Raw genomic sequence first — 27,133 nt, forward strand, 5'->3', positions numbered from 1 at the left:
CATGTGCTGCTGGTTGCTATTGTCAGGTAGGGAGGCAAAGACACTGTCAAAACTTTTTAAACCATCCAGCAAAACTGTATGATGTACAATCCATAACAAATTACAATTAAATGTCATGAAATGCATCACAACCAGCAAAATATTTGAATGTGCTGTATTGTGTGGGCTGTATTAGTAATCCATGGAATATTCAAAAGATGGAGTAGTATCTTTAAGTAGCTATGAAGGGTAAAGGATAATAATCCGTTTTTCTATACTCTGTATATTCTGTTCATAATGTAATTAATTAGATATAGTAATAAATCTTGCTATATGGCCAATGACATTTGCAGAAAAAAGGCAAAAGCAATTAAAACATGTCTTCTGATGTGTCATCCTGCAATGTATCAGCTGATTAGACAGACGGACATGTTCTACACTGCTAGCTGCAGTGCCTCCTGTGCAGATAGTTGCATCAATGCCTCTCAGACCAACTGTTCTGTGAACTGCTGCAATTCTACTGGCTGCCTCAATGGCAGTTTTGCATCCATGATGATGATGACAACCACAGGTAAACAGACTTATCTTTACAATCCCTGTTACATGACTCTCATAATTGTTTTATTTATTTTATAAACTTCACACTGTCCATACAAATAATTATGTTCTATCTTAAGAGTCGTGACTGCATGTTTACAGGCATGCACTTTTAGTCATAGGTCTGCAATTTACTAATTTTCTACTCTTTTTCTTACATGTTCTCAGTAATCACAACAACAAAACTCAAACCAACCACTACAACAACCCCCAGTCCTAAAACAACAGCAGACAATGTAAGAATATAGTGTTGCATGTGTGCTGAATGTATATGTATGGACAGAAGGCTGGAGAGTTGTATCACTAAATTCAATGAATTCTGTCTCCTCTTGGGTACCTTGTCTCAGACAGTCAGACACAAATTGTCTTTGTGACTAACTGCTAACATTGCCACCTCTCAATGTGTAAACATTTTTTACATACATTTGGATACAATGTGGACCTTTTACCAATTCCTGGTGGTTATTAAAAAAGAATCCTGCCAATGATTAATATTTAAATTCAGTATGTTTCAATATAACACTTGCCAAACAGTCTAAGTCAGGTTTGTGTGAGACTAGTAGCCTATCATCTTTTCATCTGTGCTGTTTTTTTATCCAGAGAAACAAATGCCATACTGGTAAATGTACCGGTACAGATTGCTACAAAGAAATTAAAACGGCGGAATCATGCTCCTCCTCACAGCCACACTGTCAGGTGAGAACTGCTCTTGTAACATTAAATACATATCCTAAATATAAGATTGAAATGTTTAACCCTTTGGAGTTATTTTTGCTGGTTTTCTACGCATTACTTTTTTGTCTTTGTTTAGCACCTTTAAAATTATTCCTACCCCACATAATTTTTTCCATCATAAGACTGACTTAATTGTTGATTTAATAAAATAAAAAGCTGTCAGGAACCCAAAATACAAGAAAAACATATTTAGTGCTACAGTTCATGCTACGGTGAACAGTTTTATTTCTACTCTGCAGGAAAATGAAAGTGAAAAATCTATAATACATTCTATTAACATCAAGTAAATAGTTTCAAACCCCTTTTTGTTTTTGTGTATTCTTATTGAAAGTGTTTGTATGCCTGTAAATCACTGGAAAGATAAACAATTCATAGTTTATGTCTTTTAAAAAAATGTTATAGTCTAAATTAGATAATGTGTGAAAGCCCCACATCATCACATTCAACTTCAACTTCTCTCGTTCTGTATGTGAAAGCATAAATAGTTATCACATTTTATATGAAACATTCAGTGTTTCTCAACAACGAATAGACAGAGAACAACCATTTAAATATCAAATGTTCAGACTTTTAACCACATGTATGTCCTGCACCATTCTTTCTCACTCACTATTGCCATTACAGCTGAAAAAGGAGACCAAAGAATCCAGTTTTGAGTGGACAGCAGGTTGCACCACCAACTGTTCGGACAAAACCCCATGCAAGACCTCCACGAAACCTCCATGTCATCTTGAGTGCTGCAATGCCACTATGAGCTCTTGCCTTCGGATGAACGGTACACTGAATGTCCCCAATTTCGCCACAAGAGGTCCTGGTTTTCACATTGAGTTGATGGCTTCTTTACTGTGCTTGCTTGCCATCACTTTGCTGCTGTGAGTGACTGAGCAGGAGCTTGCTCAGTCTGCTGTGTGGGTCGTTAGGTAGTCAGAACTTTGTGTAACTCAGTCCTTTCCGAAAAAAAAGCTTAGCAGGGCAGCGGTTAATACTACTTAATGTACACCCATTTATCGCACTGATATTCATATGTGATTGTATATATGTATGGAAGTCTGTAAACCCTCAGTTACAATGTTGACTTTGTTTCTTCTTTTATGAAAATTCCCCAATCATATTTTTATTTCTGGTTCAAGACCAATGAAAGATGTCTTTGAACCGTATTTCTAAATGAGGAAAAAATATATCGGAAATCAAGAAAGATCTGCCAGAAGTAACTCAGTCTTCACATCACTTCACATTTAAGGTGCAAATCGCCTTTATAATTAACAAAAATGATATATTATTTGAATTTATTTAAGGATGGCCCCTTTTAATACAGCATCTCATTTTCAATATACATATACGGTAAATATATATATATATATATATATATATATATATATACCTATATATTAAAATAAACTTCTCAGTGAAGCTTTAAGAAATCATTTTAAATAGTTAAACACCTTGTATTTTGTTTGAGTCATGACCTTACTCATATTGTAATTGAATTCAGGTATTGTCTTCTTAAAGAAAGCCAGAAACAGTTGTTGTTTGTGCCTTTACTTTAAACTAATTGTAGACACTTTTTAATTTTGGATGGGTGAGTGAGCCTAAACAAAACAATTAATGTCAACGTGGCTATAAATGTTTTATAACCAAACTTCTCCCTAGATTATCATCTCTTCGAGCCATTGTGAGAGTGACGCAGCTGACTCTACATGCACTTTATGAAACACAAATGTTGAGCTGTTACAGGGCGTTGTGAAGGTTTGCTAAAGCATTTCTGTAGATGTATTGGTAATCATAATGAAATGTGACATTTCCTACTTTTGGATACTCTTTGTGTAATATTTTTGTGTATCGTGAGTCAGAGGTCTATATTGTGTGCTTTTCAAAGTATATTTTAAGGTATAATGGTGTCATGTAAATGTTAAATGAAATCACAATTGTAACAATGTATTCTAATTTTGTGTATTGTATAAAATATGATGATTGTGCCTAAAGATAAACTGAATCTAATAAACTATATAACAGATGATCATTTGATTAAGTCACATATTTTCCAGAGTGGGGTGAAAGGTGATGACATTTCTAGTGGCTCATAATTGCAAAGCGCTCCACAAAGTTCCATTAGCAATTTTATTATGTTTTATTATATAACTGTTCAGTCCTCCTTGTGGCCTCAAACTTTTTGTAGCCCACCATCAGCTAACTTACTCAAGTGATAAATATCCATATATATATATATATATATATATCTTCCAAAGAACAGTGGTGGAAAGTAACTGGTAATTGGTAGTTAATTTACTCTAAAATATCTCCTTTTCTTTGACCGCTACTTCATTGCATTTCAGAAGCAAATATTGTACTTTTTGCTTCACTGCATTTATTAAATATCTAGCCTGCGGATAAGAATAGGGTGTTACATACAGATAAAAAAAAAGCTTTCATATCCAAAACATTGATGTTGTTTGGACTTGTTAACTCTTTTAAATAAGCATTGCCTAGTTGGGGCCCCATGTCTCATTTTACTGATAACACTTTTGTAGTTTCACTTAAGGACTTTGAATATAGAGCCTTTAATTTTAGCAGAATATTTTGACATTGTTGCATTTGTGCAGGATCTAAATATGTCTTCCATCACAACCTGATGTGTTTGAGGTCAATAGGAGTGCAGAAAATCACAATACTCTCCCTGCATGACTGTTGAACTCCAGTACATTAGAGTTAAAACGATGAAACTGTCCAGGCCAATATGAGTCAGTTTAAGCTTATACTGTATATGGGGATGGTGTGTATCACCATAGTTTATCCTTCACAGAGCACTGACAAGTTGATTTTTACACTGCAGTGATCCGCTCAGAATTTATATTACAGTTATAATCACAGTTCTTTAAAAATCAAATCTGAGGCATCTGTATCACAATTTTTTTGATGTTATACACCGTACTCTACGGGGGAATTGTTAGGTCTATGTAAATCATGAATAAGTCATAGAGTGTGGTCTAGAACTAGTCTGTAAAGTGTCCTGAGATAACTTTTGTTATGATTTGGCACTATAAATAAAATTGAATTGAATTGAATTCATTATTATTATTTTAAATTATTATTGGCTGATACAGCTTTATTATCAAATCTTTGCATAGGACAATGGTGTTTCTGGGTAGGTCTACGCTAAAATATTTAAATCTCTGGTCTGTTGCAAATAAAAAAATAAAACTGACCCAGAAATGCAAAATCCTATTATGTTTTTATCATTTTAAAGGGAATAAATGTAGCCTACACAGGTTGGTTTCCCCTCCAACAAAAGCCCACCTACTGTAAACCTAATTATTGACCTGACGAGTGGTTCATTTAACCTCCTCTAAAGCTTTGATATAACTTTGTAGAAGTTGGGATACAGCTCTATTGAAGGACATAATCCTCTTTGGATCAAACGCCTGAGGCCTAATCCAAAGCAAACGCAGTTGATGACAGCCCAGATGTGACGTCACTGCGGGTGCACGGAGCGGTCCCGAATCAGTGCGTGGCAGACTGGGTCGGGCCAAGGGGGGAGAAGGAGAAGAAAACATCTGGATCGAAAGGGAATAATGTCGGATTATTACACGAGGGGCCCTGAAGAGTCTCTTATCCCGCAGTGCACTTAGAGAGAAATCTAACTTGAGTTAGGCTGCGGGGACTCCTCCGGGTATTTTCGAGTGTGGGAAGCGTGGGGGCAGACGTTGTCACACACAAGTTTTCCACTATGGATCAATCCGTCGCAATTCAAGAAACTCTGGGAAGGGAAGAAAACTGCATCATAGTATCCTTTGCGCCGTTCACGCGCTGCTTTGTGGATTATCGACACTTCACACGAAGGATTACCTGCTTCAGAGTAAATGTGACGAACGCGGCTCCGTTGAAGAAACGCTCACCATCAGAGTTTAAGGATCTACCACATGGTTGACATCTATCTGAATCAATAGTCCGAGCTCACTTAGGCTGTGATTTTGACCCAGGCAGTGCGTTTACAGTGCACGGGGGCTAGTTTACAGCACTAGTGTAATCGGGTGTGACTTCCCAGGGATTTGTGCCAACGTTTGTAGTGAGACCTTTCATCCACAAGATGGCAACAAGTGTCACCAGCTGCTGGGTTTATATGTGGGACGCATTCATGCATTATCACTTTAATGTTGCAGCTGATATTATTATTAACTTTATATACTTTACGTAGTTAAACCTATACTAAGGATGCATTCGTTGATTTTTAGGCTCTTTTGTTTTGATAATCTAATTTTGCAAAGTAACTAAAGATAGCAAATAAATATAGTGGAGCATAAAGTTCAATACTATAGTAAAAATTAGCATAGAATTGGAAGCACTCAAATAAAGTAGTACCTCAAAATGTAAGTACAGTATTTGAGTAAATACACTTCCATCACTGGTAACAATACCAATAAAAACAAGTAAACATTCTGCATTCATAATGTCAGAGGGATTAGAAACAAATGGAAATAATCAAGGATATGTAGTCTTGCAGTAATCACTTGTTATACTCTACGAAACAAATGTCAAATGTTGCCCATTGTACCAAAAAATGAGTTGAAATGAAAGAAAAAGGTCATATTTCCTGATAAAATATTGAAGGTGCAGCAGAAGGTACATATGAACGAATTTCCGTTATATCCTTAACTAAACTACAAAAACATGCTGTCCAATGCGATGTCTTCTTCGATGACATTACAGAGAGCCGACTGCTGGGATTGGTGGAGTCTACAAAAGAGCATGCGTAAGTTTAAAAAGATAGTTTAATGAACTTTAAAATGGCTTCTGTGTGTCGTTGAATGATATGCTTGTATTCCAAGGCCAACAATGTAATTCTGTGGAGAGGGAGTGACAGCATTATGCAATCAAGGGCAAGGCCGCAAACTGACCACAAAGAGTTGCATCAACCTACCTGACACTATAACCAAAATTATATGTTTTCTGAAAATGGTAGTATTTAATACAGCGCTGGAAGGCCATGGCTTACATTATATTTTAATACAGCTGTGTTTTTTTGTGTCCTCCCCTGCTTGTGCCTTTTGCCGACTAACTAAATCCAATTGTTATATTTTGTAGAATCTTCATTTATACACATCGGAGGATGGCTATTACTGCTGATGACGTGTCACTGGAAGACATCATACCCATCTCCCTTGACTTTGCTGTCGTGGAGGGTGAGCTCCTTTCATATGTTGTCCCTCATTGCAAACAGACTGACAATTAAAGAGGAGAGTGCAAGATAATAATGTGTTCCTCTAGGTAACTATTGTTTCTGGTGAAAAAATGGAATGACAGTCATTTCTTACACTTTCTAGTGCCCTTACACATTTCTCATGCTGCGATCTATTTTTAGTTTCCTCACCAGATGAACTTGCGCTCGTGGGTGAGTTGCCCTCATTTCCATTACAGCTCAACTATAATGTGCTGCATAACTGATCATCAAACTGAACATTGCATTTCATCCTGTGTTCTTCGTCTGATTCTAGGGGCCGATACTAAAGTGAGAGTAAACTACCAGGAAGAAGAACTAGAGCTCAGACTTCCTTTCGGGTCGCACTCGCGGCTCTTCCTCAGTGAGGTCAACAGGGCGTGGAGTGGTAGGTCAGCCGTCAGAGATGAGTGATATTTTTCCATGACATCAAGCTGTAATTGTTTTAATTGAGGATGCTCGCAGCCTTTGTGGGTGTAAGGGGAAATTTTAAAGGGGACATGCTCATTTTCATGTCCATACTAGCATTTTCTGCTAAAACGTGTTTACATGCTTTCATTTAAAAAACACATTATTTTTCTGGCATTCTGAATATACCTATGTTCATGCTCCGTCTTAGCACATGTATTTTTAAGCCCCCCTCCCAACAAAAGCCCAGTCTGCTCTGATCGCACAGTGTTTCTAGATATTCCGCATTTGCGTTCTTGGCATCTCTGCACAGTCATTGCGGCCGGGGAATGACTGCAACGGCACTGTAGTGGCACTTTCTCATATATATAGTATAGTTGAAACACCACAACCGTACATAAGTCCTAATGGCTGGTTTAAAGGAAGAGTTACCTGCTTTATAATTAAAAAAAATACAGGGGAATCTAACTTTTTTACAATATGAGACCTTTAAAAAAGAATCCATGCACTTAACTGAGATGACACCGGCAAGGATACCACTGAATGTCATGGATGTTTGTGTGAAAAATACTTTTCATTCAAACAGTGCAGTAACGTGGACTCTCACCTCTTTACATTCATTTGGGTTTATTGTTCATGTCTTATTTATGTATATATATTTATTACATATATTTGTCACACAAGTTTATTATTTATTTATATCTTTTTTTCTTTCCTAAATAATGTGGGAGGCACCCACGTGTGAGGAAGTTCAAATAATCTGCTCTAAGCATCTGTTTGTAATAAACCTGCTCAGCCAGTCTTCAATTGCCTTGAGGTTACACGTGTGGAAAACTATAAACTTTTATTTTAAACATTTTGAGTTAGTTTAGCTGAAAACACATTTTAAAAACAGCAAACAAATACGTTTGTGAGACTGGTGGTGGCTGTCATTTCACAACTTACACCAATTTTAGAATAAACCGGTGGTGTCACTTCATCTGTCAGTTACTGGGTGTACATGACGCATGGCTGACAAAAAACAGAGCTAAAGACAGACAGTGAGAGAAGGGGTGGAGTTTGGATGGTTTACTCTGGCTAGGTTGCCTTTTTTTACAGTGAATGAAAACACTTTAGAAAGGACGTGCATATCTTCCTCCACAGTACTTCTCCTGAACTATTTTTTTGCTTTCTGCATCTTGTTCATCTGAATGGAATGGGCCACTGAAAGGTTAACACGCACTCTGCTTTGTTAGGGATGTGTCACTTTCACCACTGGCTCACTATTTTTCACGGGGAAAATGGATGAAGTCCGATATGTTGTGTTACATTTTTTTGTGGTACTCTGAGATGAGCCACAAAGGCTTTTAACCTGGTGAAGGATACCACCAGTAAGCCTAATGGAAAGATTGAATGACCCAGCACCTGTTGTTGTTACAAGGAAGAGTTTAAAAAACAGTAAAGGTAAGCAGAAAGATCTCTTTGATGAAGTGTAACAACTGTAACTTGTAGTTGCATTTGAAAAGCAGTAGTGCACGTGTGAAGGCAGTCTTAGAGTAAGACCCATATTTAAGAGCAAGATATAGGAAGCTTTGAAAAGGACTGGTCTTCTACTTTTTTGTTTTAAGAAAGAAGGGTTTTTGTATGTATCTTACCATTTCTGTTGCTCTCGCTTCTCAACTTGTGCCTGACAACATATAAGCAGAAATTGCAAAGATTAGATCTGGCTCTTGTTGTAATCTACACTCACAATTTTGCAATTATCCTAACTAATTTGAATTCTCTTCCTCTCTGTCTCTCTTTTACTTCAGATGTTTGCAAGTCGACCACACAGGCACCAAAGTTTGAGTGGATCAGCAAGTACCACAAAGCCACCAAAGGACAGGGAGTTGTCAAACAGGCCCTTGCCCCCCTTGGCTCAAAACTCACCAAACTTAATCATCACAGGAAAACAGGTTTGCCATCTTATTTCTATGTGCAGAATTTCACAACCAGTACTTTATGTCCAATAAAACTTAAATAATTAGGAATAGGACTACCAGTATGCATGCAGTTGATAGATAGCCTCACACATATACAGATTGGTCCACACCAAATGGTTGCATGTTAAAAATGGGTAGTTTTGCAAGTACTACTTCCTTTAAATACACTTGGCCCAATCTGCGTATGAGTTTACTCATAACTGGCAGAAGGCCATGTGGAGAAGGACACCAGTCAAACAATAGGTTTGACATGTGTCAAATTGTATCTTATGACTGTACTAACCAGCATACAGCAGGGTAATGTACCTGTCAGAAGTAAATTGGATATAGTCATTATGATTGTTACTAATAACACCTTTGTCTGCTATGACATGTGGAAACTATGTGGAAAGCAAGTTAGTAAGGACATAAGTAAACTTTATTTCTGTAGCACCTTACAAGATGCTTACCAGTACAAAAAATACAATACCATAAAACTATTTCAGGGAATGATCAAACATTATTTTTTAAACAAATTAAACTAGAAGGGCACTCAGAGAATGCAGACTTCCATCAAGGCCATGCCCTATATTGCAATGTTAACAAACGTGAAAAAATAACTTGTGTATCCACCCAGTAATTTAGATCCTTCTTTGGCCCATGCTACACCCTTTCACCAAGGTTAAATGAAAATTTAGTTTTTCTGTAAATGTGTTGACTTGTTTGTCAAACCAAACCAAAAATAGAAGGGTAAGTTTGTTCCACACTGGAGCCTAAACAGCAAAAACATGCTTTGTTTGGACCTATAACAATGGAGGGTTATCAAAGTAAAGTGCCTTTTATAAAGTAATATAAACACAGACAGGGCAACCACAAGCATATGAGATCTCCAAGAGGCATGCTGTGAAATCTGTGTAAGTCTGTGCAATTTCTCTAACATGTTGATGACCCATTTCACACAGATTTCATACAACATTATGCATGCAACATTGTTGTTGCATGCTAGATGAGAGCCATGCTGTTTATGACATGCATGTCAGATGCAAAACCTCCACATGGCTCTTTTGGCATTGGGTGCACATTATTGCGTGATTAATACTAGAAATTATTATTACTATTATTATTATTAATTATAGATAGTGCAATTTAGTGATAGACTGAAACATCGGCCGGTCGATATTTGCGTTTTTTAGGTGTATCCGTATCGGCCAATGCGGGCTGCTGTGTTTGCCAATAGTTTTTTTCCCGGAATTATTTACGGACAGGTGCCCTCAGGCAGCTCCGTGTTGCTGGAGACGCCTTTTTTGAAGTTCAATAAATGTACCTTTTTTTTTTTTTTTTTTAAATCGAGACTCGTAACGTTTGTTATCATCATTGTGTAATTTTTAGGATGTAAATTGGGGGAGCAAAAGTAGTATCGGATCCAAATAGAATAGAATTGAAATACTTTATTGATCCCAAGCTGAGAAATTGAAGTGAAACAGCAGCATTACACACAGACACATCAAAGCAGTAATACAAAAATACAATTTATAAGGTACCTAAAAAATAAAATGTATAAATAAGCGGACTAAATGTAGTGCAAATGTAAACATATAATAATCTAAGGTGCAGTGGACAGAAAAAACATTAGGTGCTTTAGATTGTACTGTTCTGAACAGTTGAACTGTTATTGTACAGTGTGATGGCATGTGGCAGGAAAGATTTCCTGTATCCGTCCCTTGGACAGCGGAGCTGGAGCAGCGTGTGTGAGAAGGTGCTCCGCTGTCTGACCACTGTGTGATGGAGAGGGTGCTGATCATCGTCTATGATGGCTAACAGTTTGTTCAGCGTCCTCCTCTCCACCACAGACTCAAAAGGCTCCAGCCTGAGACCAAGTACAGAGTCAGCCTTCTTGATGATTTTATCAAGTCTGTTGGTGTCGCTGGCTCTGATGCTGGCAACCCAACACACAGCAGCAAAGAAAATGGCGCTGGCAACGACTGACTGGTAGAAGATCTCCAACATCTTTCTGCACACGTTGAAGGATCTCAGCTTCCTCAGGAAATAGTCTGCTCATCCCCTTCTTGTACACAGCCTCTGTGTTAGATTTCCAGTCCAGTCTGTTGTCGATCACCACTCCCAAGTATTTATAGTCTTCCACCTCCATTACCACCTCCCCCCTGATCCGTAGTGGCTGTGAAGGCATCCTCTTCTTCCTGTCAAAGTCGATCACCATCTCTCCGGCCTTGTTGACGTTCAGCCTCAGGTGATTCTGCTCGGACCACTCTACAAAGTTGTCTGCCAGTGTCCTGTACTCACCCTCATCCCCTCCCCTTACACACCCGACAACAGCTGAGTCGTCAGAAAACTTCTGCAGGTGACATGACTCAGTGTTGTACTGAAAGTCACTGGTGTATAAGGTGAAGAGGAAGGGAGAAAGCACAGTTCCCTGTGGATCTCCAGTATCACTGACCAACACATCAGACAGGACACTGCCGGCTCAAGAAAATCGGCAGTCTGTATCGGTAATGGGCTAAGGCTGATGAAAAAAACAAACTGTATCGGACCTTAAAAATCCATATCGTTCGATCCCTAGTGCAATTTGCTGTTGCTCATGGAGGAATTGTCGGGTATCTGTAAATCATAGTTAGGGTCTAGACCTACTCTGTATGTAAAGTGTCTTGAGATATATTGTAATATAATTTGGCACTATAAACAAAATAGAATTGAATATAAAAAAGTATGTAAAGGTACAGTAAACAAACCAAAATCTAATGGTCATGTACAAATCATATCACATTTTCTTCCCTTACAGGGTGTTTTAAAAAGCTATATAGATATAATACATTACAAAGTTATATAAACAAAAAGGCGACACACAGTTGATGAGCTGTACTTCCTGCTGTTATACTGATGTGATGAAGCAGATAAGGGTTAGTGCAGCCTCCTGTGCTGTCTCTGCAGTGGGCAGCAGCAGCGGCTTGAGGTAAACTCCTCCTCCCTCTACAACGTTAGCATGGGCAGGTCTCCCACAAATTGGACATTGCTCTTCTGCATATAATGCGTGGAAGCGGCGCATGGAGATGTCTAGGGCGACGAGAGACTTTGGTATGAAAAAGATTTCTAACGCTACATAGTTTTGTTTTTTAGAGGTAGTGACGTGATTCTCCATCACTCTGTAGCGTCCAGCCCACGCTAATAAGCTAGCTTCGTGGCTAACGCTACGAGTAGAATGGTTACTAGTTAGTAGGGGTGGTATTTATTTCAAAGAAGCTAACTTTAGCCACATTAGCTAAAGGACCATAGATTCGTCAGGTGGGATGATTGTTAGTTTTAAAACCTGGTTGTGTTATTAATGTTATGAGTTACTTCCTCAGAATAAATATACATACCGTGAGCGTTATCCCGCGTAACGTTAGGTTTTGTAGACGATTTATACACAAAGTAACTAATATTAATTTGACGTTAGTCCCGGCTAACCGTTCATGGTGTTGCTATGTGACAGAAAATGAATGTTCACGTTGTTGCTATGTGACAGAACATGACACACCTGTAAGTTGTGACTGGTGGTGCAGGATTGTGTCATTCATGGAGGCAGTGTTTTTTGTCTTGCTTCATAGGCAGCTTGCTGTTTTATTTCCCGGCTGTGTGCCTATAGAGAGCGTTCTCCCATTCACCCCCTCACTCTTCCCTTTCTAGTGTTTACTAAATAGTGAACCAGAAAGGGAATGAGCAAACGAGATTTCGGACATTACACTTCTATTTCTCCTCGGGGAAAAACACAACCGCATCGCATTGTGGTATAAGAGAGTAAAATAAAGGGTTCATTTATTTTAATTTTTTTTAACAAAATCCATATACGGAAAATGTGGCTCAAAATTCTCCACAGTATTATAACGGATCGGGTGCTTACGAATGTGTAAAAGTATAATAAAAAACAAGCAAAACAGATTCAAATAACAGCAATAGTTAAGTGAGATTAAAACTACAGCTTTTTTTGAAATTCATATTCTTCAATAATGTTAAAATTTAGCTGAATTACTTTTTTTATATATGTTTTCGACATACAACATGGATTCAGGTTTAATTTTCATATACATGGATTTGTGTATATGACATTTGTACCCACAATGGAGGGTACATCGTACACTCGGATTTGTTGTACATTGTGGACTTTTAAATGTAATTCCATTGCTAGGCAACAGCCCTGTTCCTCGTTAACTTCCTGTCAGTTTACGTCATTCACACGAACTGCAACAGGAAATAAACTAGGACACATTAAGAATGTTTATATTTACATCTTTGAAAAGGTCCATGTTGAATGAAATTAACCACCGAGGATCCTAACACCGCTACAAAATGATGAACACACTATAGTGCACTATTTCCGTGATAGGGTACAATTTTGAACACACTTGTTCTCATTCTCTAAGCATCAGTTGTCTGTGGCTGAAACTTTCTTCTTTCTTCTCTCAATAATAAGAGTTGCCTACACATGTGAGAAAAGTCTCTCTCTCATTTAAATTCTTAAAGGCAAGAGGGACACCAGGTCAGTTTGCAACAGTAGATATAGCTACAGTTGTGGGGGGGGGATAAATCCCAAAATTGGTTCCTCTGAAGTTTATTACAGGTAGTTTAGACTGTGAAGGGAAGTTATGTAATGTTGAACTTTGTGCAGTTGCATTTAAAAAGATATGACTGTTTTAATACAGAAGAGCCTGAGACCTGATACAACTTGACATTTATGCTGACTTGTGATCAGCCGCAGATTGTATACCATGCCTGCGTGCATGTGAAATTGTAGACGTAATGCAACTTACTCTTAGGTGGTTGGAAGTTTAGATAAGCTCATTAGCTAGTTAAGAATGCTAAAGCATAAGCAGCAGGAATGTAAAATATGCCATAAAATAACTAAACTACTCACACACAAAAAACCCTCATGGGCACAGGGCCTCAGCCAGGTGCTGGTTACAAAAACTGTTGCATTATTGGTTAGGTTTAGGTTAAGGTTTAGCAAACTAACTGATGACTTACACATCGTGGCAAACTGGCATAACTGTCGTCAGCAGGCTGCAAACAGTAGTAAACAGTCATTTTGGTATTTAACGTCACCACAAACCTTGTTTTTGCTCTTAGACTGAATGTATCACTGAGAGAACCGGTATAGTCTTATGCTGTATAGCTCTTTGCATCCATCTGGTATTTAAGTAGGACGAACCCATCTCCGATAGTCCTTGCAATCCAAGGGTTGGAAATTTACTTCTTTGTCCAACTGCTGTTGTGGCTGTGTTTTTAGTACTCATTATCTCTCTTCTTTTTTTTTTGGCATAGGTGATCTCAGAAAACTGTTAAGACAAAGCAGTTTTTTCTATGTGTGCACAAGGAGATTTTCATCATCTCAAATGTCGCACCTATGCACACTTCCAAAAGAATTTCACAGCTTGCTGGTGATTTTCTCAGTCCAACAAAGGGCCACCATTATGCTTTAGGATTTGCAAAGATTTGCAAAGCTTTGTTGGACGTATTTTAACTTTTGTTTTCTACTATTATTGTTTGAATATGATTTATTTTTAGATTTTCCCAATTCCTCCTGTTTCACAGAATGCTGTTACTTTGAACAGTTAAATTTCCTAGTGAAAGAACTTGGCTCTCCCTTTCAGGACAGCCAGCTGTGTTTCCTACAGAGCTGCAGGAGACAGGGGCCATGCTGCTTCACACTCGCCCATTAAATCCAGCTACTTAGGATGCAATAACTGTAACCAACTACCTCAGCCAATTGCACACAGCAACTGAGCCCTGACTTGGCACTTTTATGATTAACTTGTGTGTAGAGCCATACGGATATATCATTCGGACGATTTTATCAGTTGATATTGGCCTTTCTCAGACATATCTGTATCTGCGTAGTTGTTTTTCAATATGCACTACGATGAAAACCATTCTACAGAACATATAATGCAAAAAAAACAATGCTTGGGGTCGTTTAGAAATGATGTTAGCCTAACTATTTTTATTATGTTTATTCTTTATCTTCTCAGTGTTCATTTCGAGAATCGGTTGACACTGTAATACATTGTATTTAACGTGGTAAATGTTCTTTTGTGGTGCACAATCAACATAGGAGTGGTCTATTTTAGCCAGCACAACATTTACTATATCGACGCCATATGGGTAATCTTAATTTTCCCCCTCTTAAATCTGTCTGACAAATCCCATATCAGCTGGGTCCTGCTTGTGTGCGTGTTTTTTTTTGTTCTTACTCATAATTATCTTTAATTTATTCTCCATATAATTTTTAAAGACTTGAAATATGAGTTTGCTCAGGGTTGGGTCCTTTCTTATTAGAGTGAGACGTCCCAGTTTGTCAGTATCTAGGGCAGAGTTTAGGGTAATGTTGGTGGGAGGTCTCTCAGCAGCAGGAAAGACGGTCTTAACTAATAACCTGCAAACAATATGTTAGTTTGTGATTCAAGGTGCAGGCACTGCACTGTAAACGAGTAAAAAAATGAGTCGTCCTTTTCTGTCCTACTCTTCCCGAACAGAGAAATCGTCAGACAAAAAGGGAATTTCAGAAAAGGAGAAAGGTTCTAACAGCGGCACACAGAAGTCCAAAGCAGCATCCAGCCCAGAGAGGTAAGACCTTTTATTTATTCACACGTGGGAGCTCTCAAACCAAAACTCTTTTTACTATTTTTACTCAATGGTTAATTGATTGATTGATTCTTTATGTTTGTGTCGTGCAAATAAAGTGCCCAAATGTCATGGGTTTACAAGACACCTAAATTTCTGTTGTAGCTGTCTTTTGTTGGTGCATTGCTCTGTTTCTTGCTCTGTTGCATTAATATCATCCGTAGATCAGTGTAATATTGTGAAACCACAGGGTTCCTTTTTAATATATCCCAAGTAAAAGTTTAAAAGTAACTATTCTAAAAGCTACACCGAGAAAAACCTTTTTACTATATGTACTTGCATGTAAGTACATGTGTATGTATGTATTTGTTTGCATAAGTATGAGTGCATAAAAAAAGCAGAATTACAGTGCTTTGAGTACTTTCCTCAACCTGTTTAACAGAGACTGTGTACGTACCTGCGTGAATGTTTAATTTATTTAAATGTATTCAAATCTAAATCGCAAATTTGTTCAGTTGAAATGTTTAGCCTGGAAGCCACTGCTGCCACTTTTGGAAAGAATGCCAGTACTGTAAGATGGAGTTTAGTTACAGCATATTCCTGGAAGATTACAGGGTCCAGGCGTATTACATTTCCTCCTCTCCCCTCAGCCGTGTTCCTTACTGATGACATGGAGACAGCTTCACTACATAGCCTGGGTTCCTGTTTTCACTGTGGTGATCTACTTTACGTTAGGCCGTTATTCTGAATGTCTCTGCAATGCCATACTTTTATTTCTAGGCTCGAGCAGCCTGAATGGGAATTGGAAACTATACATACAAAAAAAACAAACTCACAGTTTATGATAATTTGGGCCCTCTGATATCACAGAAGTGTGACAAAAAAAAACACCTTATACAGTATATATATCTTGGTCTGTCTCTCACCCCTCCGCCTAATTGTCATTTTGTCTCTCTTGATTTTCAGTCAGGGCACCTCCAGTCGAGAGGACCGGAATGACATGGTGCGCTCCTCCAGCCACACCACGTCTAACAAAGCTCAGATACTGGCCATGCCGCAGTTTGGCTTGCGCGACAATCTCATCCGGTGTGAGCTGCTGAAGAATGAGGACGTTTATACTTACCTGGAGGACTTCAGGTAATTTACTCTTAACTGCTTATTGTTTAAATCTGTGGAACTGTTTCGGGGACAAACGTGATGGGTGACTATATCAACTCAATGATATCCCACTGTAAACAAATCTAAAATGCAATAAAGAAATATTATTACAAAATACAGAGTGAGGTTATAAGGAATGAAGAACAAAGACATCAGTCAGTATCTGTCCTTCCTCCTGTCCTCTGTACTACTCACAGCACAACATTATTGAGTTGCATATTAATTGGCCGTGCGCCGATAGTTTTTACTGAAGCTAGGCTATAAAATTACAACTATGCTAGTTTTAGCTGCTTAGCTAACTGTAGCTATCAACAATAACAATGCCTGTGGTTTGTCTGCCTGTCTATTCAAATGAAGGAGCGCGGTGATTCCAAGTGGGTAGACGGAGTGTCGCTTACCTTCTGAAAAGACCTTTATGGCTGTTGATCAGGTGTATTGATAAACTAATGACTTTTTACTCATCACAGCAATGAGTGTAGTTGAAGTAGCTCAGTCCTGACACAGACAGACAGAAGTAAATGCTGCAGCAAAAAGTGTGTCCACATTTATCAATACCATGCTCTTTTATAATTTAGCCAGAGGGCCTGTTTTTACACTGGGTTTCGGTACCCATCTCTAGTTACTATACAGTTGCGTTAAGCTATACTTTGTTTGAAAAATAAAAGGAGTTTGTGCAGGAACAGTTAGAGCCCACAGCGTAACTGTGAGCCCAGTTTGGATCCTAGAAGTGTTATGTTAAAATGAGTCAACATCTGTGGTCTTGTATTTCTGTGTACTTGTCTCTTTGCTAAATTGAGCTCCATTGTCTCTGTCAAGAAATGCACCAATGTATTGAAGCAACTTACTATGGCTGAGGTTGTAGCTTTTCATCTAATTTCTGATTTATTGTGAAAATTAATCTCCCTGTAGAGACCTCAACATTTTTTGATGGTATTTTATTTCAGATGCTTGAAAAATAAGCATTTGCTAAAGTCAGCATCATGGTTTAGCTATGATGCTGAGCTGCCTCCTGCTGGTAGCTGTTTGCCTTAATATTTACACTCGTATAAAGAATATAGCAAAGAATAAACAGGATATAATGGGAATGGAAAAAGTAATCTTAAATATAACAATATGAAAATACAACAGCATCTGTGATACAAAATAATGAATAGGGAAATACTCCATGTGGTATTAAAATATGCAATATGTTGGCTTACGGTACGGGACCCGAAAAGGTCCTGTGTTTAAGTTAAATTCAGATTTTTCTCTGTATATTAGCACATTTTTCCTTGGGTGCTCTCATTTCCTCCCCCACACAAGACAAGTCTGAATGTGTTTGTGTCAGGTTTGTGAGTGACTTGCAGCATCTCCAATGCGTTTGCCTACCTTTTGCTCATAGCATGCTGGGAAGGCTCCTCCTGAATGTGCAGATTGTGGGGGAAAAAAATCTCAGGAAAGCACTGCAGCAGTCAAAGATTATTTTTATAAAACTTCAGCAACTTTTGCCCTTAGGGAAGAAAGTATTGTTCAGTGCAATGGCAGTCAGCACAAACTACAGAGCTCTGCGCTGCTCCTGTGCAGCAACATGAGCAGAGCAGTAGTTGCCTGAAGGTCAGGGAAGTGGGCTATTAAATGGAAGGAAGCTGATTTACAATCTGAATAAATCTCAGTGGGGAGGTCATGACAAGGGTTGGGTCCTCTTACCATTTCTCACAATTGAGATTCCCTTCAGCAAGGCACTTAAAGTTCCAGTGGGGCAGTTTGCTGTGCACCGTAAACAGCTCTTAGGGATAACATGCATGTATGAGTGTAAAGGGTAGGGTATACTTGATCAGAACTATTTATTAAAGGTGCAGTCCAACCAGGTCTGATATCAAAAGTGTTTGTAGTTGTTTTGAACATCTACACACTTTGATAAGTGGGCAGTGGTTGGCAGATGTGATATTGTTTAAATATGGGGATACTGGCAGATTTTCATATAGTCTCTCCTCAAAGGCATTCGTAGTGTTGCACTCGAAAAGTGACAGAAAATGTTGTCAAGACTGAAGAAAGAGAGCAAGAGAGAGAAGTTTAAGCACCTTCCTCACCTCTACACCTGGCCAATCTCACCGTAAAGTGGATATGAATATCGTATCGTCAGTTTTGGAAAGAAATAGTCGGACACAGCCCCCCTTATCTGACTTCAGTAAGGGGTTTCCGAGGCTATTGGAACATCCAAGCAGCAGTTCTGACGGAGTGTACTGGCCCATTAATTTAATAGAACATCATCTAACCTACATAAAATACAATTTTTAGACATGAGCACTGCAGTAAAGCAGCAAGGCATTATCTAAATATAGATTGAGGTCATTGTTTCACTATTTTAATCTCTCCTGATGTGAACGTATATATTATAGAAAAGACAGGTCTTTCTAGAAACCATCACAGACAAAATGAACCCAAAATAGTTAGCAAACATCCTGTGGCTCTTTATTCCTCTCCTTTGTGCTAATTTCTCATCTCTCCCTGTTCTGTTTCAGCTTTTTTCTCGGCACATACAATGTGAATGGACAGACACCCAAGGAAAGCCTCCGTCCTTGGTTGAGCTTCACTCCCAATCCTCCTGACATGTACTGCGTGGGGTAAGTCATATTCACAATGCTTTCTTGCAAATCTCTGCTTAATCCCATTACACAGGCAGACATATACTGCTCAAACCTCTGATAGATGTATGCAGCCATGATCCCGTTTTAAAGGGAACATGCCCACCCACAGACTACACACTATGTGTAATCTGCCTACGTTTCAGTTTACTACTTTGGTGTTGAAGAGTGAAAACGTTTTGAGAATACCATGAAAGTACTGGGTAGAGTTTAAACCTAAAGCCTTGATAATTTTTCCCTCCTGATAGTTTTCAAGAGCTTGACCTCAGCAAAGAGGCTTTCTTCTTCAATGACACCCCAAAAGAGCTGGAGTGGACGAAGGCTGTGACTGAGGCCTTGCATCCAGATGCCAAGTATGCCTTAGTAAGGAATTCCTTTTTTTTTTTCTTTAATCTTGTTTTCTTGTATTAATTCAGTTATTAACTATGTGTTTAAATTTTGACTGGGCCTGTGCACGGCCCACTATATTCTGGCTTGTTTTGGTCTTTTTAACTTGGTGGTCGTAGCGGATATTCCTATTGATCATCATATCTCTGCTTATTTGACCAGCTAAGTCAGGCCTTATATTTTAAGATTTTCTCTTTTTTTCCTCTTATTCGCTTTCATCTACTTCCCCTTTTCAACACTGCTGACTCATTGAGTTTTGAACTTGGCTGTTTTCTTCTAGTTATTTTAGAGCTTACAGGATGTCTGTTAGTCACGTAGGCAGTATAATGAAAAGTCATGTCATTATGCACTGTGAGTGCATTGACTAAAGCCCACTTGGCTGATCTGTAACTGACACTATATAGCTCAGCAAACTGAAAAATTAACGTCACATCTGGATGTGGATTTGTGTAGGTTTAAGTGGGAGGCTTATCAACCTATTTTCTCCCACGCATACATGTAACAGCTTTGTATTCTGGGATGAACTTTTTTGTTTCTGTTTACCTTGAGATAAGACAGGGGATGATACTAAACATCTTCCACTGTAAATGCCAATGTTAATAGTTGCTGGTAAGATACTTATATAAGCTGCAAAAACTGTATTGAAACACTGAGCCAGCTCCATGTGGCTACAGTCACTTGAACTCTACTGATTGATTATCAAATAAAAAATGTCAGACGATTTGTATTTTTATTGACATTACTCTGAAATGCTGTATCTTTCTCCTTTCCTGTATGAAATGGCATTTGTAATTTAAATCTACTTATCTTCTATAGGTGAAGTTGGTACGTCTTGTGGGCATCATGCTGATCTTCTATGTGAAGAAGGAGCATGCAGAGTTCATCTCTGATGTGGAGGCTGAGACTGTGGGCACTGGCATCATGGGAAGGATGGTAAAGACAAATTTTATAGGTCTTTTTCTTTCATGCACTGGTCCTCTTGTAGATTTACTAGCGTTGTGTATATTATAAGATATGACATTATAAACATCGCTGACCTGTTGAGAGCAGCTGTGATCAGAGTCCAGACAAGCTGCCCTTTGTGTGTCCAGAGACATAAGGGATAAGGGGACAGTCATCTCCATCCTTTTGCTCTTTTTGCTCACACACCAAGCATCAGGCCTTGTTGTTTTCTGATTCACTGTCCTTTAACTTGCTTTGTCAGAGTTTCAAACCCGCTTCCAGGCATCAGTTACCAAAAATGTCAAAATAAAATGTTTTTCCAGTCACTGGTAGTGTCTTTGGCTTCACATTAAAGGCCTTCCTTTGCCATCATATACATGCATTAGTTTTGAACACAAGAAGTGTTGAGTTATTATCAACGGTAACTTTACGCTATCACTGTAAATGAACAAAGCAAAAAAAAACAACTAAAAACACTCGGGCTCCTACAATGCCTGTGTTGTTTTAAAATTGCCATAACCTTGTCTAGTTCCTCTTTTTTTCTGTTCTTCACTTTATTTTTTCGTCATCCATTAAGTGCTATGTCCAGTAGCCCTGTTAACTCGTCATGCACTGTTGCAGAATAGATTATTCTTCTCTTGTATGTGTCCGTGCTTACTTAATAGTCCCTACAGTGTAGAGCAGAAGGCTGGCTGGTGACCAGTGGGGTTTATTGTAAGGTTGCTCCATCTTTTCCTGCCGTAATATGAGACTGATCTGTGACCAAGAACCATCTGAAGTATGCCAAGTCTCAAAGTTAAAAAGTGTAAAGGAGCATATATAAATGCATACATACTATTGTGTGTTTTCTCTTAATCTTTTTGCAGGAGCTTTTAAATGTGTTTGCTTACAATATTCTGCCTGAATTTCTCTTTCTCTCTCTTTCAATGACTCTTTGATTTCACAGGGGAATAAGGGTGCTGTGGCGGTACGTTTTCGCTTCCACAACTCCGATATCTGCGTGGTCAACTCTCACCTAGCTGCCCACATTGAAGAATACGAGAGACGAAATCAAGACTACAAGGACATATGCAGTCGTCTCCAGTTTCGCCAGCTTGACCCTACCCAGCCTCCACACACTATCATGAAGCATGAGTATGAAACCCATTAAATGTTATAGAGTTACAGTATAAACATGTGGTTTAAAGCTGAAGTAGGTAACTTTTTAAAAAATAAGTTAAGAATGAGAAACTTTGTCAGGCTTTCAACTTTCTCATTTTACAGCTAAACAATACACTAAAATGTGTTTTTTTATGTCAAATTTTCAGCTTAAAGTGGGTCTTTATGGTTTCTTTATACATATTCCACTGCATCAAGAATTTGCCTTGCAAAACTGCCTTTGCTGCCATTTTTGCTTTAAATCCAGATATTTGGATTTATGTGTAGGATTAGTATTTAATGTATGTATTATATGAATAATATATTGCACATCCTTGTCCAATATCTAACTGTGGTAGCATTTGATCCAAATTCAAGATATTTCCATGTTTCTTACACTTTCCTCACCAGTGTGATTTTATGGATCGGGGACCTCAACTACAGGATCAGTGAACTTGACGTCTCCAATGTGAAAGAGCTAATCAGCAAGAAGGACTTTGAAACTCTGCACAGTTATGATCAGGTAATAGCAATGATTGTCTCTTCTTTCTGCTATCAAGTCTTTACTCATCATCAGTGTTTATGAGTCCTGATACTCACCAGCTGCATATGGCCCTCAGCTCAAGAGGCAGATCGATGAGGAGGCTGTGTTTGTTGGCTTTGCTGAAGGAGAGATTGATTTCCAGCCCACCTACAAATATGATACTGGCTCTGACAAGTGGGATACAAGGTAATCTCATATGAAGGCTTGAACTCGAATATTAGAAAGGAACATTTTTAGTAAGCAATCGCTTTTCAATTATACGATTATGTTCATAGTTAAAGTAAGGATAACAGAAGTGTGATGTTTCACTTGTGTGAATGTTTATGCAAGCTTTTCTAGTCTACAAACAAACACTTTGTACATGTTCTACTGTGTTAAAGGTATTCACACAAAGATTGGCACAAGTGTATATGACAGTAGCTTTATAATTCATGGGCAGTTAATGGAAGGAAACTAATACTGTAATGTATCGTAAATACAATGCAAAGAGGAACTGGTCATTTATTAATTGGACTTGGCTCTATAGCAAGGTTAAAAACAACTTGTGTTACATGTTTGTGTAAGGCAAGTGGCTTCTTGCATTGAATCATAAAACCCACCCAGTGCTGTGCTATTAATTAACATTATCAATAAACATGCCTTACAGTTAATGGGGCCCTAAATTGCAGGAGCAGTGTTGTGTGTTGTTTTCTGCTCTTTCATTAACTTGTGATGTATAAAAATACACTGAACTACAGATATAATGTTTGTTGGTTGTATTTAGATACTTTGTATAGTGAGAGATTAACATATGTGACACTTAACATCTCTCTTCTGCATTTAGTGAAAAATGCCGTGTGCCTGCGTGGTGTGACCGTGTCCTGTGGAGAGGAAAGAACATCATGCAACAGCATTATCAGAGTCACATGGCTCTGAAGACAAGTGACCACAAACCAGTCAGTTCCCTGCTTGTCATTGGGGTAAGGTTTTATTGGGGCCTTCTAACTTCTTTCTTTCATTTAAGTTCTTTTTGTTTGAAGAAGATGCAGTGGTCCCTCTTTTGAAACTCATACACACTTTTAAAAAGTATTAGAGGAGAAAAGGAATCATACATCAAGTGCATTAAGATATAACTTTACCTGCTTGCTTCACGTCAATAAGCTCTTATTTTTTGAAAAGGTCATATCAAATATTGATTGCCATATTTAAAGGTCATATAACACAGATGTCAATGCTGCATTGTTACTTTGCCTCTTACATCTTTCTTGTCTGTTCCTACAGATCAAGAGAGTAAATGCTGAGGCCTATAAGAAGACCTTTGAGGAGATTGTACGCAATATAGACAAAATGGAGAATGAGTGTATTCCATCTGTAACCTTGTCCAAGCGAGAGGTAACGTTTCTAATTACATGCCGACCTATTACAGTGTAAAGGGAGCTCTAATGCCTCTCTGATACACCTTGTACAATCAATTTCCTTCTCATTATGTTACTTTGATGAATTTAATAAGTAAACCACCTCTGGGTATTGATCTTGGGCTTTTAGCCTAATGCAGATATTTAAAAGATACATTTACATGAAATAGAGTAGAATTGTTCTGTCTTGCCTCATGAACCCTTCCCTCTTCTTTCAGTTCCACTTTAACAACGTGAAATATATGCAGCACCAGGCAGAGACACTGAGCCTCTTCAATGACGGGCAGGTCCCGTGTCAGTTTGAGTTTATCCAAAAGCCAAATGAGCCCACGTACTGCAAGCCCTGGCTCACAGCCAACCCCCCCAAAGGCTTTATTGCTCAGGGTGAGTAGCACATCAAGTCAGTCACAGATTTCATTTTGATAAAGCATCAAAGTACATCATGAGCTATGAGACCAGATCTACTTGATTTAAACTTAGAATGACAGGCTTTTTGTCTTGTAAGACAAATAATCACAGATTAGAGGAATCTTGGTGCTTTAAAAATCTTCCTGACTTGTGATGGTTCAGCTCCCCCTTACTTTACTTACTTTATGTGCATCTCTCTCAACATTTAGGGGGTTCTGTGGAAATTGAGCTTGAGGTGTTTGTAAACCGCACAACAGCGCCAGAACTTAACTCTGGAAAGGAGCAGATTGAAGACATCCTGGTGCTCCACCTGGAGCGTGGGAAGGACTACTTCATCTCTGTGACAGGAAACTACCTGCCCAGCTGCTACGGCTCCTCCATCCAGTCATTGTGTCAGCTGAGGGAGCCCATCCAGGACATGCCGCAAAAAACTCTTTTGGAAATGGTTAGTGCTCCCATGTGCACAGTAGGAACGGTGTCCTTGAAATCTCTCGATTCTCGATTCAGGGTTGTCTTGTCAGCCACAGCGTATTATTTTTTTATTACAGTGTTTCGTATTTAAAGTTAAACACTAAGTGCATTTTGACTGAACTGCTCGTCTTGTGCTCGGTTTGTTCTTAACATCAGGCAGAGATGTCTGGAGACGAGAATGCAGCAAACACTGAAAAGCCTCTAGACATTCCTAAAGAACTCTGGATGATGGTGGATCACTTGTTCCGCAACGCACTCAAACAGGTAAGAAATGCGTTGCTGAAGCTTCTATTTTGGTGCTATAATAAAATTCAAAACACTATAGTCTGAATAATTCAATATTTACTCTCTGTTTTGCAGGAAGACATATTTCAGCAACCTGGGCTCCGGAGTGAATTTGCGGAAATAAGGGATTGCCTTGATACTGGCATCCCAGATTCCCTCCGTATCCTTCAACACTGTTGCCATCATAACAATTGGTGAAAATAAGTGTTTATGTTTTAGACAAAATGGATGTTTTTTTGTTTTGTTTCTTTTTGAAAGAATAATTTATATTTTTTGGGGCATTAGTATGCCACACCACAAGGAGGCACTAGCACGCTGGTGATGCGGCACTAGTGTGTAATCGTCATTGTGTTTGGACAACAGAGGTGCAATGGTTCTTACTGCAAAATGATTTAGATTAAGAACAATGAGTTAGATTATATGGCACAATTACTAACAATGGTAAGGAAACTACAGTCTCTTAGCTACAACAACAGTAAGACCAGAGAAGCATGCAACAGATAATTAACTAAAGGTATGCACGTCAAGAAGACATTTTAGCACCCAGGGGTGCCCGGTGGCTCAGTGGTGAGAGCAGGCGCCCCATATGCAGAGGCTAAAAAAATCCTTGTTGTATCGTTGACTCTGACCTTTGACCCTTTGCAGCATGTCGCCCCCTCTCTCCCATTTCCTGTCAACCTCCAGCTGTTCTTTTTGAATAAAGGCCAAAATATAATCTTGAGAAAAAAAGAAAATGTAACTTAGTTTCAACACATAGTCATTGTTTAGTTTTAGGTACAGTATGTTTAATAATTAGGTAATGCAACACAAATGTGACGTGTTACTTTCCAAATACTGCGCTGTGTTTCTGCTTATTTTGTCTGTCTGGTGGTTAACCTGCCCCTAACCTGTATTAGGTTCATATTTTGTACCTACTACATTTCAAAACATGCATATTCGGCTCAGGAATTATGTCCTTGACTCTAGTGACCTGCAGCGGGCAGTAACCACTCAGTGGCGGAGGCCTTGCTTCTCTTCCTAGATGCCCTCCCAGAGCCTGTGGTTCCCTACTCATTTTACCAGCAGTGCCTAGAAAGCTGCTCCATTGCCAGCCAGTGTGAGAAAGTGAGTGAGAAAGCCCGCGGTTGATTGCTGATGATCACCATTCATCTATTTTAAGATGTCTTTTAATTATAAAAGTTAATTTCTAGATTTTTATTTTTAATACAATGGCAATTTCTTCTGTCTTCAGATTATTTCCATGCTACCTCAGTGCCATAAAAATGTATTCAACTATTTAGCTGCCTTTCTCCGTGAGCTGTTGAAGAATTCTTCTAGCAATAGATTAGATGTCAACATCTTGGGTAAGAAAAGGAAGCAGATTGCACTTCTTTCTCTTTCATTTGTGAATGTGTTGTTTGTAGCTGCTGCTGTGTGCTTTAGTCAGCAGTGTAACTGAAGAATAAAGCAATAGAAAGTGAAAATGAATGAAAATCCTGTTAAGTATTCTGTTTTGTTTGCACGTATTTTGTACACATATAGTACATTTGATATATATTTTTCATATTTAACATTGATATTTTCATCTTCTGTCACCAAAATGAAGCCTGCTAATAAAGATAGTCTAAGATTACAACTCAGAAAATGAACCCTTTGTTATACAATGCTATATAAATAATTGATTTTCTTTCCCCATAGCCACCATTTTTGCCTCACTGCTCCTGAAGTCTCCTACGAAGCAGGATCTTGCCGAAAAGAGGAAGACTCAGGAGTTCTTTCAGCACTTCCTGGCCCAAGGCTCCTCCTAGATGGAGGACTTTTCCCCTCCTGTCCTTCATGCTGAAGTTGAACACTAAAAACTGTACAGTCCAGTATTTGAAATAAACTGTAATTTCTTATATTCTTAGATGGCTATTTGCATAGATATAAGGTATAATTACTTTAAATGAGTTATCTGATATTAGTTGTTTCACACATCTGTGGATGTACAGAGTTTATTATAGATCGTACAGACCTAACATTTTTTAATGTATGTATATTTTATTTAAAAAAATATTTTAATGCTTCTGATCTCAATCGCATATTGTTTTTCTATATAAAACTGTTGCAAACGAGGTGTGTTACACTGATTTATTTTTTGTGCCAATTAAGCAAAGAAATGAACACTTGTGTGTAGTTTTCTGATGATGTGTATTTGTGTGACAATACATCCTCCCCCAACATTCATCTTAAATAATCATATTTGTCGCAATAACACCCTTAGCAAAGAACAACGTTTGATGTTTTTTAATTTAGCATTAAGAATTATATTTAATTTCCCA

General features: G+C 38.4%; 1 protein-coding gene across 3 annotated transcripts; it reads left to right on the forward strand.

Moving 5' to 3' along the window:
- Window positions 1-4,844: 4,844 nt before the first annotated feature.
- Window positions 4,845-26,918, forward strand: inpp5b (inositol polyphosphate-5-phosphatase B). Of its 3 annotated transcripts, XM_083918231.1 has the most exons (23): window positions 4,845-5,092; window positions 5,979-6,058; window positions 6,391-6,488; window positions 6,668-6,697; window positions 6,801-6,911; window positions 8,722-8,865; window positions 15,396-15,486; window positions 16,450-16,620; window positions 19,143-19,244; window positions 19,514-19,628; window positions 20,469-20,585; window positions 21,541-21,728; window positions 22,143-22,254; window positions 22,352-22,461; window positions 23,099-23,234; window positions 23,536-23,646; window positions 23,888-24,053; window positions 24,287-24,522; window positions 24,705-24,812; window positions 24,909-24,993; window positions 25,810-25,937; window positions 26,065-26,176; window positions 26,511-26,918. In XM_083918231.1, exons 1-23 carry the CDS (start codon window positions 5,036-5,038, stop codon window positions 26,618-26,620), a joined length of 2,718 nt encoding a protein of 905 aa, XP_083774357.1. In that variant the 5' UTR covers window positions 4,845-5,035; the 3' UTR covers window positions 26,621-26,918. The 3 variants fall into 3 exon arrangements, with proteins under 3 accessions (XP_083774357.1, XP_083774355.1, XP_083774356.1); XM_083918229.1 differs by lacking the exons at window positions 4,845-5,092; window positions 5,979-6,058; window positions 6,391-6,488; window positions 6,668-6,697; window positions 6,801-6,911 and adding an exon at window positions 8,125-8,374; XM_083918230.1 differs by lacking the exons at window positions 4,845-5,092; window positions 5,979-6,058; window positions 6,391-6,488; ... (1 more) ...; window positions 6,801-6,911; window positions 8,722-8,865 and adding an exon at window positions 11,933-11,961.
- Window positions 26,919-27,133: the final 215 nt, after the last annotated feature.

The sequence above is a fragment of the Echiichthys vipera genome, assembly GCF_963691815.1.
Source record: "Echiichthys vipera genome assembly, chromosome: 8".
NCBI classification, from domain to species: Eukaryota; Metazoa; Chordata; class Actinopteri; order Perciformes; family Trachinidae; genus Echiichthys; species Echiichthys vipera.

Excerpts from the sequence above, each read along its gene's own strand:
- inpp5b (XM_083918231.1), top strand. The coding sequence starts at position 5,036 with ATGGATCAATCCGTCGCAATTCAAGAAACTCTGGGAAGGGAAGAAAAC. Across the intron at positions 6,912-8,721 it reads GGTCAACAGGGCGTGGAGTG|ATGTTTGCAAGTCGACCACA; the intron begins GTAGGTCAGCCG and ends CTTTTACTTCAG. Across the intron at positions 21,729-22,142 it reads CACACTATCATGAAGCATGA|TGTGATTTTATGGATCGGGG; the intron begins GTATGAAACCCA and ends TTTCCTCACCAG.